Genomic DNA, 20,557 nt, shown 5'->3' with positions numbered 1-20,557 from the left:
GACAAAGTGACATGGGCAAAGGAATGAAGGAGGCGGGAAGTGAGCCTTGGGTTACCTAGAGGAACAGGTCATGGAAAGGTCAGAGAAGTGACTGTGTCTGATGTTTCTAGGAATATCCAGGAAGCCAGTGTGACTGAGGAATGGATTGTGCCAGGGACAGCGATAGATGACATGGTCATAGAGGTCCGAGGAGGATGGCAGGCTATCACTCTAAGTGGAAGGGGAAGCTTTTGGAGGGCCCTAAGCTGATGTGTGACATGATCTGATGACTGCTATTTGGAGAATAGGTAGAGCGAGGGTAATGGAGGTGTTAGGGAGAAATGTTAGGAGGCTACTGCAATAATATGTGATGGGTAGTAGTTAGATTCTGGATATATTTTGAAGGTAAAACTAACAGGATTTGCAAATGTCAATATTGAACAATCTATTATACCTGATACTATTATTTGGAGATTAAAAAACACACACAATTCATTGACCTTAGCCAAGCCTGTGTTTTTTTCCCATGGTAAAGATGTATTCAACAAAGTACGTAGACTGGATATCTAAAAACTGACAAAGAGGAAAAGTAGGCAATTTTACATTGCCTTCTATTTATCCCTTCCATATAAAAAGTTATCTTTTTACAGGTATCAGTAATGGATGCCAAGAGTATGTCATTACCTACACAGTGCGTTATTTTTGACCAATTTAGAAACTATCCTTTTGCCACTGCATGATTCAAAGGCAATAAAATTAACAGCAATTTCAACCAAAATAGTAGTAAACGTACAATACTGAATTCTATAAACTTACTACTAAAAAGTATACACTACAGTTTTATTTTTAAAAAGTGGCTACACACAGTTAATGTGCTTATCTGGTTTGCTAAATGATGCTTTAAATGACTGGCTTTTCAGTTCTTAAATTTTGCAGCCCCGATTATATGCCACTTAAACAAATGAAAACAATCACAGAAATACCAGTGATGGATTTAACCATTAATTATCTCCTTAATTATTCCTTCCTTTCATCCTTTTATCATTCCAGTTAGTCCCTGTGCTGTGCTGCATTGCTTGCTGATAGAGTGAGGTTGACTACAGGATGGAGTGTTGATGGCTACAAAGTGCATTGTACTCTGTGAAGCTCTAGAGCAGGGGTGGGAAACTTTTTTTCTGTCAAGGGCCCTTTGGATATTTACAACATCATTTGCAGGCCATGCAAAATTACCAACTTAAAAATCAGCCTGCTATATTTGGTCAAACATTTGTTTCACTCACCCCTAATGCCTTGGCAGGGCCAGGCCAGGCCAAACGATTTCACGGGCCTTATGTGGCCCGAGGGCTGGACGGTCCCCACCCCTGCTCTAGAGAGTGATGCAATGCCACGCTCTGTAATGTTTTTATTCAGTGCAGTATGGCTAGGGGTGCAAAATAATAAAGGCAGCATCCAAAATTGGTATTTTGTTTCTGATAATTTTTGGCTATTTAAAGAGCCTAAATGTATGGGAACACTGCTTACATAATCTCTGTTTCCGTCTTACTCATTCTTGTCATAAGACTAAAGCAGACCCATGAGTACCGATTGGATCTTCCTTAACGTCCACTGTTTTAGCCCAAAAGTGCCTATTCCTGCCCTTTGTAGTACATGAAGCTGGGGATTTGGGTTTGGATGCAAGACAGGAGATGCAGCAGTGCTGGGGGAGGGGGAGGGCAGTGGGCTGGTCTCAGGAAGTGCTATGACAGCTAGAAGAAAATCTTAGCTTTCCTTGAGAACATGGCAATTTTCCATGTTGACAAGTTTCTGGGAAGAAATAGGAATACCTAGTGAAGCATTAATTACTTACTAAGTGTCTTCTCTTTATCCTACCCCAGAATTATAAGTATTATTAAGACATAGTCCAACCCTCAAAGCATGCACAATTTAGTGGGCATGATAGACATACAAATACACAATCATAAAGCCGGGTTGTAAGCACTGTAATAAAGGTAAGGGATGGGTTTAAGAGCAGCAACGAGAAGGAAGCGTCTCAGGCTCTAATACTAGAACAGGAAGGGGAAAGGAAGGGAAGACTTTCCCCCAATGGAGATGGCCCTGGTGATCTGTGGTGATTACACACCTCTAGCACTAGCAATTTTAGACGTGAAAGACAATTATATAAAAACAAGATTAACAATTTATAATCAGGGATATTTAGCTTAAATCTATTTGTGTATCCTTTTCATTGGGTCTCTGTAATGCAAATACACGAAGCTATTTTTTTTCTTTAGATTTTTTTATAGGTGAAAAACTCCCAAGGGAATTAAAATTGGAGAGATACTTTTTTTACCCTAACTCATAAAACTAAATCTATAACAGATTTTAAAGCATATCCTCTATTATCTCAATTCTTCTGATGGTGAAAAGGCATTCCTACAACAATAAAAACAAATGTCAGAATTATCTCCAATGGGCATCCTTTCTGGCAAACTTGAAAACAGCCTTGAGGATTAAATGAGGTGCATGGACTGGCTAATTCTCTCTCACTGTTTAGCCCTTGATCTTTGAGGTCACAACACTGACATACTTATAAAGAACTGTGGGAAAGTCTGTACCACCCCTGCTTGATGGCTACCTGTTTTATGGGCAAGTGAATGACTTCAGTTTGTGCAAACTACTGGTTTGAACATTAAAGTCACTCAGAAGATACTGAATGATAGTCTTACTCCCAGAATAGAAAGTTAATCCTGATCCATCAGTGGTAGGCTTTGTCCAGGGTCATTTTGCTGTTGACAAGTGGCACAGTCTGCTTGAGGATGTGATGTTATATAAAAATGTGTGTGTGTGGGGGGGGAGGAACCCAGTGACCACCTCTTTGTTGCCATGTCTCTGTAAACAGAGAAGGTTTTGAGCAGCTTGGAAAGCAATTCATACCCACGGACGCCTTTTATTTTGAGCCCACCTTGCACAAACTAAGCTCTGTGGTTTAATTTCCTTAGCTGCCACAGTTTGAAATAGCTATACTTTAATTTTAAAAAAATGTCCTAGTGGGTTTGGCTCAGTGGATAGAGCATCAGCCTGCAGACTCAAGGCTCCCGGGTTTGATTCTGGTCAAGGGCACATGCTGGGTTGCAGGCTCAGTCCCCAGTAGGGGGCGTGCAGGAGGCAGCCAATCAATGATTCCCTCTCATCATTGATGTTTCTATCTCTCTCTCCCTCTCCCTTCCTCTCTGAAATCAATAAAAATATATTTAAAAAATAAAAATAAATAAATAAAAAGTAAAAAATTATAATCAAGGTTGCCATCTGTCCTTTCTACAAACTGGAATTTCAACCATAACATGTACCAATGTGATAGGTGAGGAAATTTCATAGGATCCACCAGAACAAAAAACAATGTATGTTGGAGACATCTTCCAATCCTCCCCTTATCACAGGAGTGGGGGCTTTGACCTTAGCCCTTCTCACTGTCTGACCTAAACATATTTTAAATGTCTGATTGGTAGAATTACATTAACTGATATTCTTCCCTAGGTTCCCAGTGGATCTGATTCAGAGACTGAATAATATTAATAGAACTTCATGCCCAAGCTGGTTTAGCTCAGTGGATAGAGTGCTGGCCTGCGGACTGAAAGGTCCCAGGTTTCAATTCCAGTCAAGGGCACATGCCCAGGTTGCGGGCTCAACTCCCATTAGGGGGCGTGCAGGAGGCAGCAGAGCAATAAAAATATATTTTAATAATAATAATAGAGCTTCTCTTTTCTCACTAAGAACATTTTTCGCTGTGGCAGGAAAATTGACTCCTTAGAGTTGTGGCTATTGGCCCACTAGATCTAATCTATCTTTATTCATATTGAAGATTTTATAATGCCCTCCCTACTATCATGAAATAAAACTATTCTTATATGATTTTAATATTTAATAGAATACCTAAAGGAGGACAAAATAAAAAATTTGACTATAATAAAACTACATATTGATTTATTTAACAAGTGTTTATTGAGTGTCTACTATGTGACTGGCCACATGAACAAAAAAGGAAAAGTCTCTGGCCCTGGCCAGGTGGCTCAGTTGGTTGTAGTGTCATCCCTTGCACCAATAGGTTACCAGTTCAATCCCAGGTCAGGGTGGGTACAGGAGGCAATCAAGTAATGTTTCCCTCTTACATCAATGTTTTTCTCTCTCTCCCTTCCTTACTCTCTAAATATCAATTTTTAAAAAAGGAAAGGTCTCTGGTTTCTTGGAATTTACTTGCAGTGGTGAGGGAAGAGAAAGAGAATAAATATTATAACTAGATTATGTTGTATGTTAAAGAGTGATACATGTTAATACAAAACAAAAAAATAGAACAGGATTAGGGGTTTGAAGAATGTTGAGGAGGGGCAGAGCTTATAAATTTAATTAGAGTGGTTGGAATAGGCCTCATAATAAATTCATGACATGTTAACATCAGAGTGATCAAATATTATATATCCTTTGAAAAATGCTATTGAGTACTCATAAGAGAGTGACAGTGAAAAAAAAAAGCAAAGAACATCTTAGTCTTATTATGAAAGTAGTTGTGACTTCATAGAACTTTGGAAGAGTCTTGGGGATTGCCACAGGTTCTTGGGCCACACTTTGAGAACCATGACAAAGAACAATGGAAATAAAGCTTTGTGTAAATATGAGTTCATTTCCTCTGGAATCTAGAAAATAGCTGCAAAAGAATATTTATAGTATTGTGTGTAACTAGATGCATTCTTGAGTCTTAGAATTGAATCATCTTGGTATATGTTTGGAAGCTTAAAATTTATGACAAAAGACTAAGAAATACAATGAAACATAAGAAACTTGAAAAGTAAGAAAAGGAAGACTATGAAATCTATAAAATTGAGGAGAAACTATGAAGAAATTTTGTCTAAGCTATTAAGAATCTAGATAATTATGGTAAAATGTTTGAATACTTCATTTTCAATTAATATGTAATATAGAAATGATATTCAAGTATTTACTCCAAGATTAGGAACACAAACATTGTTTGGTTTAAGATGAGTATAAAAATATATTACAGGCTCCTTTGTCTTTACAAGCTCTTGTAGATACTTTAGGACCTACAGTAAATATATATTCAATCAGGTGCTCCACAGAAAAGTCTGATGTTTCAGATAATCTTCCCCATAAGTAGTTAGCTTAAAAGACCTCTTGCAGTGAAATAAAATTCTTTAAACTTAAAAAAATAAGTACTATATCAAGTGATTAAATCTTTATATATTTTGGGGCAATAAAGCTGAAAGTTGTCATCTGTCAAGCTTTGTCTTTAGAATGATATCTTTGTCATTTTGATTTCTCTTCTACAGAATATGCACTCACTCAGAAGTCTGTTGTTCATCTTGGCACCTACTGCAAAAACTCAGATTCTGAGGGCCAGGAGAGCAGCCTTAGAAGCCAAGTTCAAAAGGTCATCTCGGGTCTGAACCTCTCTGCAACCATGAGGTCATACAGGCTCTGTTTCAACAGTTCCAGTGACAAGGGAATAAACACCTCCACTGGAATGTTCTGATCTAGTTTTTGGCAATTATAACTTTTGAGAAATGCTTCTTCACATTGTGCACAAAACTATGTCTTTGTAGCTTTTATTTACTCTATGACTTTCCCACTGTAGTAACTTTTAAATTTAAATAAATTAATCGGTGTAAAGTGGGGCACAGCATCTGTTACTTAGTATCTGACTAATGTTCATTACCCACCCTCCTGTACTAGCATATATTCTATGTACTAGCATATATTCTATCTACCTTCTAGCACCTCTTTAGAATTAGAGAGGCCACAAAGGCCAAAGTGACATTTCTAGGTTTTCTTGCAGGTGGGGTTGCAGATGTAACTTAGGTTGTACCAATCAGATATACCACTAAGAGTGGACATTTGATTCAGTTAACTGAGCATGTGGAGTCTATCTTGTAGTTGCAGACAGAAAGCAGGAACAGGGTAAGCAGTTGTAATGGTGTCTTCCCAGCATGCCAATGTAAAGAAGTTACTGAGCCTCTCCACATCTCAGTTTTCTAATTTGTAAAGTGGGAATAATAACAGTATCTAATTAGGTTGCTATGAGATTAATTGCGATAATCCTTTTACCAAGTTTGGGGTAGTGTCTGACATGTGATAAGGGCCCCCAATCATTGTGTTAATTAAATTAGTTTGGGATAGTGTCTGACATGTGATAAGGGTTCAACAAATGTTAGTTGTTATTATTATTATTATCATTTTCCTTGAACTATTCTCAGTAGAGTTGGCTTTAAACACCAGATATCCCAATTGAGAATATATTCTGGTTAGTTTGTCAATATCTTTCTTTAAAGATGAAGAGCTGCCAAAACTAAATTCATACCACAGTGCATCTGATGCGTCCAGAAGAGTATCATTATCAACATTGTCTTTTTATTCAATGTAACAAAATTGATGCATGTGTAATTCACTCTCATGGAGTTTAAACTTAATTCTCCCTAGCCAGTGTGGGTCAGTGGATAGAGCGTCGGCCTGCAGACGGAAAGGTCCCAGGTTCGATTCTGGACAAGGACACATGCTGGGGTTGTGGGCTCAAACCCCAGTGTGGGGCGCACAGGAGGCAGCCAATCATTGATTCTCTCTCATCATTGATGTTTCTATCTCTCTCTCCCTCTCGCTTCCTCTCTGAAATCAATAAAAATACATTTTTTTTTAAAAAACACCTTCATTCAAACCCTAAAATGTTTTCTGTTTTCTACTGTTAAAACAAGACATCACTGTTTCGTACCCAGTTAAAACTTTGATTTGTGTTTTTATTTGTTTATTTATGTATAGTTGGTATACAATTTTATATTGGTTATATTAGTTTCAAGTGTACAATATAGTGATTTTTATACCTTAAAATGTGATCACTCCACTAATTCTAGTAATCATTTGTTACCATGTAAACTTGACACAATATTATTGACTATATTCATTTGTACTTTTTAATAATATCTTCTTGATCTAAGCCTATTTCAGTCTGAATTAAGCCTGTTATATAATTTTGTGTATATAGATAGATATATAATATATATAATATACATATATAGATTGGGCTCATATCAAATGAATTAACTATCCTTTCAGCAAGTTCAATAAAGAAGCAGCCAATAACCTCCTCAAAGTCATTAGTAAATAGGCTTAACAGTTAGACCAAGGACAGAGCCCTGCATTCCTGTGCTTGGCATCCCCACTGACATCAACCCTTTCATAAAATCACTCTTTGGGCTTGACTGTTTATGTATCTAACTGTATTATCATATAATCCAAATTTTCTCCTAGTAATTTTTTTTTCAGATGCTCTCTGCAGCAGTTTTCAAATCCAATTTTCTAGGAGAGGCATTGCTTATTTACACAACTGTATCATCATGTAACAAAATATAAATGATAGTTTAATTTTAAACAATGGTGCTAGCATCTGAAAGCATTTCTTCAAGCACTGAGTGAAATCCTGCACTAGCCCTCTAAAGCAAATCAGCAATTCTCTATTTCTTTACTCAGAGGATCATTTTGCAATCTTAGTTCCACAGAACTCAATTAATTATTTTATAGTATTTCTCCTCCCCTCATTTGCCATTGATAGTGGGACCACCACTTTTTCAGCCCATAGTCCTTCACCTCTAGAGCATATCAGACCCAATTATTAATCTCTTTTGTCATCCTACCTATTCTTCCAGAGCAGTATCTTCAAACCATGTGACCTGCATATGAATCACACATGATTTCTGCAATTCCCTGTAAAACACTAGTTCATACACAGGCCTCACCAGTCTTTGTGTTAAATTACCATTCTAATTCCTCTTTTCATAAATATTTTTATATCAACTGATAGGATACTTTTGCATTTCTATAATTAGATTATGATTATTAAAATGCAATTATAAAAATGAAGCAACTTTTATATCTATGTGGTGACATAAAATGATGAAAACAATGATTTGCTTTCATTACTTTTAATTCTTTCATTAGTCTCATTCTTAGGAAAGAAATTTATATAGTATTAAGATATTTAACATATATGTGTGTGATATTATTGCCTTCTAAATTAGGTATATTATAATGATAAAAATGTCAGGTGTTGGATGCATTATAAATTGGATGAGATTTCTTCTCAACGTATACTATCTGCTTTATAGTCTTCTCGATAAGCTTAATTATTAAAAAGCAAACAGGGGTAACATCTATATATATAAAAGCCTAAGTGACCATTACGAGGGAACCACCGGAATGACTGGAATGAGTGGTCACTATGACGTGCACTGACCACCAGGGGGCAGACACTCAACAAAGGAGCTGCCCTTGGTCCCCAGGCCCCGATCACCGGATGGGACCTTCCAGCTAACCTCCTGTGGTCCTCCCTGCAGCCAGCAGGCCCCCATCGCCTGATCCAGGCTGGGCCCCAGGCTGGGACTAGGAACTGGAGGTGGGTGGTGGCAGACATGGCACCTTTCCCAGGGGGGTGAGGGCCGGCTTCCTCCTTGGGGCTGGTGGCCAACCTCCCGGGTCCCTTCCCCGGGCTGGCAGGCCCCAATAGGCCCACTGCCCGCCTGTCATGGTGGCAGTTGGCCCCTCCCCCTGGATAGCAGGCCCTGATTGCCAGATCAGGGCTGGGCCTCGGGGTGGGACGGGGAACTGGGGGTGGGTGGTGGCAACCAACCTCCCGTGTGCCCGGGCAGGGGGCTGTGACCTCTCACTGGTTACCTGGGGGCGGGGGTGATGGGGATGGAAGTGTGGTGAGAATCCAGGGAGTCCGCCGAGCTTGCTCTCACTCCCCCTGTTGCCCTGCCCCAGTGGCCTCCACCCCGACCCTGAGCTCCGGCCAAGGCCCCGGCCAAGGTGCCAAGCGTGCTTGTGGCCATGGCCTCAGAGTAGGCACCATGCCAGGTCCTTCGCTCTCCACCCGCAGACCCTCTCCAGCCACCCGGCCCCGTGCTCACCACTCCTTGGAGTAGAGCTGCAGCTGCTGCTCCTGCTGCTTCTTCTGGATAAATGCCATGGAGGGTGGCGGACGTGGGGACACACGCCGCTGCCCACCGCACAGGAGCTGGTCTGCGAGGCCGGCTGGGAGAGAGCAAGCTGCCCGCCCGGCTTCTGTGTGGTGCCACTGAGCAGCCTAGAAGCCCACACTGCACCCCAGCCCACGGCGTCCGGCCACGTTCACCACATCTCCACATGGGGACTTGGGCACCATGACTCAGGTGGAGGGAGGAGCACAGGGGCTGGGTGGCCAAGGTAGTGCCCAGGGCCCAGAGGTCAGCTGGGACCTGCCCTTCCATGCCAGACACTCATGCTTTGATCGCTGGCCAGGCCTAGGGACCGCACCCATGCATGGGTTTCGTGCACCGGGCCTCTATTTGTTATATAACGGAAATAAAGCATACTTTGCTTAGGCAATTTTCAATACATTTTGTGTAAGATGTAGGTTTTTTGTTTCAAGCAGTATAATTTTCAGATTTTCAGATAGTAAACGTTTAACAATTAAGAATGACATCCATACATAACCCCTTTTATTTGGTAAATGATTTTTACACCTGTTAATTTACAAATATGAAGGACTTCCCCTATATTTTATATATTATAGTACTTTTAATGGAACTATGCAGCATTTAAAGGACATATATGTTCTCCTCTTCTAACACAGATTTTAAGTAATGATCATAAAACCCAAGGCTGCATTTATTAGATATAATCAATGTTATTGAATGTGATAATGGTAATTTGAGTAACCAGCTATTAAAAATTCAAACTGCTACAATTTTGTAAAAGAAGCAACATAGCTACTTCTTCCAGTAAACCTATTGTATTCTGAGGGCCACTCAAGCAACAATTGCATATGTCTTATACAATTTGCTTGAGCAAACCACAAAAATTAATTTTTAAAAGACAATAGTATGTCTATGTGCTTAGCATTTCTCCAACTGTACATAAAACTTTCAAAGAACAGACTTGCTTTTTTTTCTGTACAGATAACTTTTCACTTTCTTTCTCTGAATAGACCCATAATGTTCAGGGAAAATACCAAGAATAATAAATCCAAATCTCTGCATAAAATACACCTTCATGACACACTCAAGCTGGAAATCACAGCAACCAATAAAAATGCAGGCAGCTTACTGATAATGAGGTCAGAAATACAAATAAATTTACTTTTAATGAAGACTGGAGGCACAGTAATCAAAGTGTTAAAATTCATTTCATGCATATCTCATTTGCTTCTTAGCTGATATTTACCACGCAATTCTGTGAGAAAGTAGAGGCCTAAGATGCTCCAGATAAATGGCTCAATTAATTGTACAGAGGTAGACCTCTTTGAGCTGAGCCAGAGCTGTGAGCTCTTTATTAAAAGCACTATTCTGTAGCCCATAACCTTGTTCCTTGACTCCTCTCTGGTTTCCAATTTAAACAAGTCCCCATGCGGCCTGCTCTAAAGGGCTTTGTCTCCCTGTCATTGTTAAGAGAGCTGAGGCATCCTGGAAGTGTGAAATCAGACCTCATGAGTTGAACGGTTCCCCAGGGAACGCTGGACTGCGCAGAAGGTCAAAGTCATGGGCCGGACCATCTAAAAGTGTCTGATCGCCCGTCTGTGACACAGCAAGTTGGGGAGGGGGGAGGGCTAGACTGAGAGGACTGAAATTGAACACATCTTAATTAAAGCCCACAGACAGCAAAACAAAATGTTTTCTAGGCAGCCTGTCAACTGGGGCTTAAATTTAGCTCTGCTAATGAATCTGAGCTGCTAACTGTTATTTCTTAAGATAATAAGACTCTCATGGAAGCTGGGGGGAAGGGGGTTGGAAACTGTAGCATGTCTTTTTCTGCTGTTTTGCTACTTAAATATTTTCCAACAATGAAGATGGTTTTCCTAAAGAAAAAAAAACATGAGAGAAGTCTGTGCAAATAAAGGGGTAGTAAACATCTCGCTTAATAACTACTAGGTTTCCAGACTATGGGACTGGTGAGCTGAACACAGTCTATACTCAGAGCCTTGCTTTAGAAAAAGATATGCTCATTTAAACGGGACCATTTCAGTGACAGATTATGTTAACTGTAAAATTCTCTCTCTCTCTCTCTCTCTCTCTCTCTCTCTCTCTCTCCTCTCTCGTTTCCTGAATGAGGTGGTTCGTTCACTTGATATATCAATTCACCTGGGTGCAGAAGCTTTAGAGTAGTGCACCTTTTAACAGAGTGAAAAGGTAGGGCATCTCTTGAAAGGGTTTCACAGTGCTCCCATATCACTGTGTCTGAAACTGAGTGGCTGGTATCCCTGGGGACACTGTGACCTCTTCCTTGGGAGCTCAGGGGAGGGGCTGAGGAAAGAATTCTTTTCTCTTAGAACTTAAAAGAACGAACTAATCGGCCAGGTCTAAATATTCTGCAAAGAAAGCCTCACTCAATATAGAAGACTTTATATGTCCTGCTGAAAGCAGAAATTAGGACCCGTCCAAAGAAAAGAATAATTAGAAGCTAGAAAAGGCAAATTCCACCATGAACTGTTTTCCACCAACAATAAATAAATGAATAAATAGCTCCCCCCGCTCCCCACATTGGTCTCTCTCCTCTCACAATCTATTCAGTTTTAAGGACACTTGATTTATTGGGAGAGAGAATCTTCCCCAGTGAGCACAGGGCCAGGCAGTCTCTAAGTTTTGCTTTGATGGCACAGAGAGACACTGACCTTTTCACTGGTTGCCTGAAAGGTAAGTAAGTTGTACTGCACAGTATTTTCCAGTTAATCAAACTTTTTCCCTCCCAAAGAGTTTAGCTGACCAACTTTGAAAACCAGAGTGCCACTTTCTCAGGCTGTGAAAGGCAGCCCACAATTTGACTGAAATTTCAATCCACTCTTGTGCCTTGCTCAATGCATGTGTATGTGTGGGAGTTGTAAATTGAGGCCTTAACCACCAGAGTTAATCTCTTTTTAAAATCTGTATTAACCTTAATGATTTGAAGTGCACTGTCCAACACTAGGCTATTGAGACTGAAGAAAAAACTACCCTCCACGATCAACAGTTTATTGGGGGCTTAACTGAAGTGACCTACTGTAGTGGTGCTCAGCTGAACAAGGCTATAGGCTTTCTGTGGAAAGGGAAAGAATTGAGGGCTTCATTAAAAAGTAATTTGTGCTTTATGCGCACTCATTCAAAGAGTCTCAATTGCTCTTTATTCACACAGAGTTAATACAGTATCACAATGTTTCTCAATGAATGTGTTGTAACAAAAGAAAAATTTTACATTTTGAAAGGGAAAAATTCTTTGGAAGTGCGGTAAGATTGATGGCTACTTAAAAGATTATAGCCTCTCTTTTTCCTGTGTTCATGTTAAATGATGAAATACTGTAATTTAAAATCATTGTTTAAATTATGGAAGTTTAACTTTATTTTTGGATCATTAAAAATATTTTTAAAATACAGCAAAGTTGGTCAAATAGAAGTGTGTCTTGTTCGACTTGTCTATTAAAAAAAAAAGTTCGGAAGCCAACCGAGCATCTAATAGTAATAGCTTCATTTATATCAGAAAATACTCTTCACTTAGCACAGAGAGTTATCAGTGATTTTAAATCTCCCCTCTCTATCCACAATACTCCTAAATGGATGCTAATTTGCGGATTTGAAGACAACACCATTGACTCAATTCCCTTTTTTAAAAAAAATGTTGCTGAATATCTTGTAGAGCCTGACTATGATTATCCATGAAGATATACAACACATTTTTTTAAGTACTTCTTTGAACAAGTAAGAGATGAAGTATATAAGAAGCTTATTTGTGCCCCAACCTTAATGATAAAGACCAGGAAGGATCAGTATATAAATCTTTATCCTGTTCAGAAGTAAGGATCATTTTAAAAATTGGTATTGTATTCAGATATTTCTGATGTAAATATATACTCCTCAGTTTCTGCCACCATCACAAATGTCATAAAGACCACAAAAGGTCCAAGAGTGAGCAAGGTCAAAGACGGAATTATCCTCTTGCCCCTGAATAGTTCAACATCTCTCTTGTTCAATTCAGAGCACATTAAATTATAAGGTCAGTGTGGAATGAGAAATCATGAGATTTATATCCCTAAAACTGGTGGGGGGAAAAATGAAGAATCTGTTACTTAGTACTTCCCAAATTAACGTTTATTTTATCAGATAAAAATTATGTCTCACTGAATCCCTAGGAAGAAGGCTATTGTTATTCACATTCATTTACATATTAGGACATTATAACCATTGGAAAGAAATATATCTATTTTTCTCAACATTGAAAGACTGTACTTTAACCTTCATAGGAGCATATGGGCCAACTGGGTTAACATAGTGTGCATATTCATGAGTTTTGAAAGTAATGATAGCTTCTCTCCAGGAAAAACAAACTACATAATTGCATGCAACCTGTGCAATGGGCAGGTATCTGAGCATGTAAAGTAAATGGGACTTGAATTTTTCTATAATAAATTATTGCGCCCGCTATAAATGTTCAGTAAAAGTTCAGATCACTTAGGTGCCCTCTGAGATACTGATTATCTAGGCTTTTCTCTCTATCTTCAGGTGTTTTCAGCGAAACACTGGGTGCTCCCCTCCCCTACAGAAAATCCTGAAGGAAAGTGAAGGTGTCTCCCAAGAGAGAATGTCACTGCCCTGAATTCCTGAACCTGGGAATCGCAGGCTAGGCGAAACCTCCCTGGGGTAAAAGCAATACTGTGTTCCTGTTCCAGTCATCAAGTTAATGTCCAAAGTGAACAGAAAACGAGTAGTTAGCCAATCATCTATCTATCGTTGACTATTAGCTCCAATAATATGTGCAGCATAGTAATAATAAAAAAGAAATCATCATGTCCAGATTAATTTGATTACAACTACATCAGAGATAAAAAAAGAAAATGAATAAACTTAGCATTCACTAATTATTTAGTACCAGGAGCCAAGTCAGCATAAATCCAGAAAGATGACAAACTACCTTCTCTCCTGCTATTTTCAGGTAGGCCTATTTTGAAAGAATATTTGATAACTGTTATTATCTTCTGGCCTACAAATAAGTTGGCAATTACCTCTTTAAAGAAACTGTAAACTCTCAACATTTTAATTTTTATCACACATTAAATAGTCTGTTGATAATATGCAAATATGAAATTATTTAAATATTGCTGTTTTTGAGCAGAAATCTGCTATTTTAGTTTTAAGGCATGTGATCTTTTAATTAGGTTTTGATTTGATGAATTAAAGAAGGGTTCCACTCATCATGTAATGGATTTACAAGCCTTTAGATAGTAGAAGGGTCATTTCTCCCCTTCAAATGAGTCAGCTACCGTTTTAGGGTCAACTGGCTAAACATAATGGTAAGCATATTTTCACAAATAAGTGTATCTTTCTTTCAAAAACAGTTTAATTTGCATAAAAATTGGTTAGATCAGTCCTATTTATTATCTGTTTTGAGATGGAGAATTTAAGAAATGGTATACTAGTAAACATCCCAAAATCCTGTGAAATTAAACAATTAATGAATGATCACATACTTGCAAATTCAAAATAATGATTTAATTCTGGAATATGATAAAATAATTACCATTAGCCAATTAATATGTTATAGAAACAGCAATACCCAAATCGGAAAGCTTTAAGAGACAAGACTAATTTTGGCATTTTCACAGACATATTTCTTGTTTTAAAATATGTAGAACAATGTGGATGCTTAGCTTAGGTCCAAAATTATCTCTGGAATGTGCTAAGGAATTTGGGCAACTAAGAAATTTGATCAGCAACCCAAATACCAAGAGTTCATACCAAGTAATTGAGTATTATGCATCTAACTTTTCAATGAATTATGCAATGAATATTATGCATGTTTGTGTTGATGCTATGGTATCATCTTAGGTGATACCCCCTGAGAGAAGATACAGCATTACTCCAAAATGACAAAAGATGGAAGAAAAATCCCCCCTATGCTGACTGAACTTTGGAGAAGAAAACAATTCAAAAGTTATTTTATTTTTTATTATTTATATTTTAACATATTACCCTCATTTTAAAATGTACTGGCAATATAAAAATTGGTGGCTGGCAAATCTTTGTAAGATCAACACTGAAACTTTATATTATCTACTTTGATAACCCAACCAGGTAAACTGAAGAGTTCAGTCATTAAATGCCACAGACCTTGCATGCTGCTTGACTTCTATTTATATCTATATCTAAGTCTGTATCACCTATATTTATATGTACACACAACAGGGCAATTGCATCATTTCTTACCTGTCACATCAGCAGCCATTAATCCTTCTGCTCTGATTACTTTCACCTGGAGAAATCCCACATCTTTCAGGTTGTGAAATATCCGCAATGGGCTCTGAAAGACCCCAACATCAGTATTAGAAAAGAAAGGTCCTAAACAGTCTCAAAGAGTGTTGTGAGAAAACAGTAAGTTTTATGGTTGACTTCAGGATGCTGCTTAGGTGATTCAAAGGATATTGGTGTTTCTTCAATACAGACTACCCTTCCACCATTATGAATGTGTGCATACACACGCACGCACGCACACACATACACACACATTTAAACCCCACAACATTTCTTCCCCATAAATAATTATCGGTAGTTGGTGAACAATAAATTATAAAATAGGATATGACTGCTTTTTTTCCCTTTGATCTCCTTTACCAAAGCTTCTCATGAGTATGATGGTTTGGAGACTCACGCTTCTTAATACTGAATCTTAAATTGTTGGTTATATACTACTTCAGACTTTGGGAGTAAAAAAGTCAACATTAAATTAATTATATTTTCTACTATTTTCTTCTTAATGAGCATTGGAAATTGCATGTGCTAAATGGTGGTTAAATTATTGAAAGACTTTCTATATTTAATTTAAAAGACTTGGTGAGGTATTCTATAAACCTTTTAGGTAGAAGACATAAAATCCTCAAAAATAAATCAAATTGGACCTGACCATGTGGCTCTGTTGGCTGAGTATCGTCCTGTGCACCGAAGGATTGCCGGTGATTCCATTCCCTGTCAGGGCACGTATCTGGGGTTTGCTATGGGTACCCGAGGCAAGCGTTGATGTTTCTCTCTTTCCCTCCCCCTTCCTCTCGCTCTAAAATCAATTTAAAACACACATTTATAAAAATAAATAAATAAAATTGACCACTAAAAATGAGCTAAAAAGTGATGAGTAATTTTTCTTAAATTTGCAGTTTTATTTACGAATGTAGTATGTACGGAAGTAGAAGTAGAGAAATTGTGATAGAATCGGACCCAGATGATAAAACCTATTTAATTTCATAAATTAATAGTGGCAGTGTTTTAATAAGTATAGTACTGGAAGGAATTAAAAGAGGGATACTAATACAATAATTCAAAGCTCTAATTAATGGGCACAAATACTTAAAGAGTAAAATAAACCTATAGAACTTTATATGCATTTGTTTATTTACAAATTATAGCATTTTTCTTATGCCAAGATCAGCATTTCTACTCAGTAAATCAAAGGTATTTCTTTATCATAATCTTTAAAATGCTTTATGACCAGGGAACATAGCATACTTTTGTATTAAACTTAGCTATTCAAATGTTACCAAAGAACATTTGCATCCTGTATTAAGCATGTGAGAATACTGAGAAGCGAAGCTTACGGCGATATTAACTTTATCAGTCCCATATGACCAGTCACTGTTTACACTGGAGCTATGACTTCCTCACATCAAGAGCAGGAAATGCAGATATATGTGCAATCTCATAACCTAACTTTAAAAAAAAGGTGTTTAGCCCAAGGATTAGCTCTTAATCTTTTATTGTTTTTAAAGGGCTGTTTATCTCCCCAAACAGTTTGAGCTACCGGATAATAGGTATTCAATAAAAAGGTATTTCTCTCCCCACTTAAATGACTGTAAACAAGGCTCTAAAGTGGGAACTGTAGACAGCGGTATTAGAACCCAGAGGTTTGTAGGCATGTCGTCTCCCTAATGCGGTCATGATCAGGTTTGGGACGCTTCTTATCTCGGAGCTCTCTGAGTGCTGTAAACCAGGTCAGCCTCCTATCCTAACGCTGGGGAAGAGTTTTCCGAAAAGGTTCCTGTCCTTTCATTTTCAGAAGCCATTTGAACCAAGCTTCACTGTGACTAAAACAAACATCAGTCCTCGTGTCTGAGAATCGCTTCGTACCGCTAACCACACTGCACAGACACAGCTTCGGGGGCTCCGGCCCCGGTGTTCTGCTTCCCTTTTGGAGAGGTAATTATTGTTTGTGGGTTTCATTCCCTTGAATCAGCTGACGCTCAGGCATCTATTGTGAACTTCAGCTGTTTAGGCTAGTGACATATTGAGTATGATAAGAATTCCAAAAAAGCCCAAGACCGAAATATACCAGTTAAAAAAAATTACAACTCTAAGTAATGCTTCGTCAAGAGGTATTCCTGCCTTGTTATTTATGGTTATTTCAGAAGGCTTCAAAACCTAGATGGCTCCTGAAGCCAGAAATTTCCATAGCAGAGGAATGCATGATTTGCTGTGAATCCTTTCAGCCCTCAATAGATGGGAAAAGATTGAAATGCTCTGGAGAGGAGTCCTCTTTATTTTTTTTAATGAAAGGCTGTATAATATATTTTCTCTATGGCCGCAGCAGCTGTCAGGGAGAGCATCTCAGTTCAGCTCTATTACGGGAGAGGCAATGCCCCATCCTATGGCATCGAGATGCTCTGAGGGGCCAGGGCTGATTGACAGCTTGTCACCGTGACGTCTTATTCCATCTCTGTTATGGAGAAAATTAATGTCACACCACCAGCCTTATGACTCGCTGTCATCTTAGAACCGCTCACCTTTTATCAATGCTCTAAATAACATTTCAAGCCCATCGTCTCACGGTGGACAATCTGGTCAAGGGACATTAAATCAGATGACTGTGAAATGTCATAATAAAAATGGAATGCTAACAACTTCTTCTCTAAACTAGCTCCTCTGGTTTTTAAACTGTGACAAGGGGGAGCAAGGGTTCAGCATACCCGTTCTGAAAAGGTCAGACAATCGCTCTTGGTCTACCACCCATTACTACTCGCCCCCTATTGACCTTCCCTGCTTTCCTCCCCCCAAAAGAAGGGGGAAAAAAGGAAAAAAATGGAATTAGCCATCTTTTCAGAATGTGGTGATCAAATAATGGCTCACACAGTAATGTCTGTTTAATTTGTGGGGCTTCAGTGCTCCGCAATGAACCGCTGACTGACAGCAATGGAAAGCCTTTGCAGGCTCTTTCATAGGAGACTGGGCCAATTCATTTACTTCCTTACCACAACCAAATTCTTAAGTCTAACCTAAACTTTCAAAAATGCACATGTTCTCACAGGAAAACATATCAATAATTTCCCAAATAATCTCCTTTATATGTTGCTCTAAAACAAGTGATAGTTCAGGTATGATACAGCATTCATTCATCCATCTCATAATCTATATAATAAAAAAGGAAACACATTGAAACCTTAAAATATAGGGCTTTGCCCTTGTATTGCTATGCCTAATTATAACACATGAGCTATTGCATACAGTGGCTTTTTGGCAAGTATGTCTGTAGAGACAGATACAGGCCTATGCTTGAAATTCAGGGTTAAAAAAAGTATGTATAAATCTGGTTCACTTTTTAATATAATGAGCAGAATATAATTTGAGAATTAGCTGGAACATCCACATAATATTTTACATTTTATTGAAATAATAACATTTGAAAAAAGGTGTGGAAACAAATATTCAAATTCTGAATGGAAATCGCCCATTTAAGGAACCCCATCCAGCAAAATGAAAAAAAAATCAATAATAGTTGGATTATTTCTAATTACCTAGCCTGCAGTATTATCCAAAATATGGCATAGTATCAAATATTAATTCGAGGAATATAGTATTATAATACCTAGAATAATTTTATATTAACACATATATTAATTAATTCCTTTAAATTTTTTTAATCCATGAGGCTCTCTTCTGCTAACAGCAGACTATATTTTGGTAGGTACCAAAATGTGAAACAATTTTCATAATTGCAATTATGTATTAGAAGATGCTTCACAATACCGTAGGCTCTTAGGTAGTTGAAAAATATATACTATTTAGCCTTGCTAAGTCACCTTCATTAAACTGTTTATGAGGACACCATTGGAGGATGAGTTGTACAAGCATTAGCAGACAGCTGATTCAGTGGAGATAGCCAGAATAAATTTGCTGAAGTGCACAGCCTGCTAATCTGTTTGAAGAATATTGTAGAGCATTAGTACCAGCACTTCATGTTATCTGCACAGCCTGATAAGGTACATCTTTATTAAATTCGGTTATTGAAAGGATGTCAGTCAGCAAATAGGAATATTTTAAAAATCTAAAAAAAATATTAAGCGGTCCTTTGTTAGTCAGAGGTTGGTTTCATAGCTGAGTGTCTAGAGGAGCCTTCTAAACACCTGGCAGCACCGTACAATACAAGCTTTGTCATTTTAAGTGGAAAAGCTTTCCCCCCAGTTTCATGGGTACTGAGGTATTCACTTTCCGAGCCTCCGTTGAGAGAACGGTGGAGTAAGAGCTCCCCTCTCTGTTGATTCAAGAAAACTACATGGTGGGAAATGGAAAGTGTGAGGATGCAGGGAAAGAGGCAGCTTTGGTTGTGAATATTTTGGTTTGGTGAAAATTGAAGAGGGTACTTACTTTAGTGACTCACTATTCCAACCCATCTCTCTACACTTGATTAAAAGGTAAGGAGGCTTCCTTTTGATTATACTTCATATTCAATTAAAAAAGTAAAGGAACAAGTGAGGCTTTTCTAAACAGTTGAAAATAAGAATGATTTCTCGGAATACCCTCTAGTTACCAAGCTACTCATTAATGTAAGTGCCACTGACTCTATTTCAAACTTGGAAAGACAAAGCAATATGGATTGCAATGACAAAAAGTCAATGAATTAATTTTAAAGTAATATTGTGTAAATTTAACTTTCCTTTATGGGATGTTCCCTGCATGGTAATTGTACTGCCTGAAAGAATCACTGAGGAGAATCTCAGAATCTAGACCTTGCTCTGGAAGAGGCTCTAGAAAAGACCTGGTGTCTAGACATCAGTGGGGAATGCAAATGCATCTGCAAAGATAAGCATGGCATTTGCATTTGCCCAGTTTTCTGCGCCTGCTGATTGATCCGTCAGACAGCTTTTCAGATGTACTTCCGTCACTCCAGGTAAATTATTTATAACCTCACTAGTCACACATGACTCGAGGGGGGGAGGGTTACATACGTACATATCTTTTTAATATTTCCTCCCGTTCTTTCTGGTCCTCCAGGGAGTTGACAGAGAGGTCAGAGATACTGACTGTGGCCGAGGCTGTCAGGGTGACCAGCAGCACCAGGTGTCCCTCACCCTCTTCCAGCTGCAATTCCAACTTGTGCGTCTGTTCCCTACTGAGGACCGACAGGTCGACCTGGCACCTGGAGACAAATGTTTTGAATTAGCAAGTGGCTTTTTCCCCCCCAACATCAAACAGTGGAAGTTCAGGCTGCTCATAGCAATGTGAAAAGTAAATCAATAGAAATAGTATTTGGACCATTGCAAGAATACATCCCTCATGTCAGCTGA

General features: G+C 38.4%; 1 protein-coding gene across 1 annotated transcript in view; it reads right to left on the bottom strand.

The window, feature by feature from the left end:
* Positions 1-20,557, bottom strand: part of MCTP1 (multiple C2 and transmembrane domain containing 1) — a 301,653-nt gene that overhangs the window by 161,060 nt on the left and 120,036 nt on the right. Inside the window, exons 11-12 of the mRNA XM_023749929.1 lie at positions 20,223-20,409; positions 15,219-15,312 (exon numbers count right to left, since the gene is read on the bottom strand). Coding sequence (XP_023605697.1) covers positions 15,219-15,312; positions 20,223-20,409 — 281 coding nt within the window. The remainder of the gene's footprint in view (positions 1-15,218; positions 15,313-20,222; positions 20,410-20,557) is intronic.

Source organism: Myotis lucifugus, unplaced genomic scaffold, assembly GCF_000147115.1.
Source record: "Myotis lucifugus unplaced genomic scaffold, Myoluc2.0 scaffold_0, whole genome shotgun sequence".
Taxonomy (NCBI): Eukaryota; Metazoa; Chordata; class Mammalia; order Chiroptera; family Vespertilionidae; genus Myotis; species Myotis lucifugus.
The sequence above is the reverse complement of the archived record's forward strand: the minus strand, read 5'-3'. Positions and strand labels throughout refer to the sequence as shown.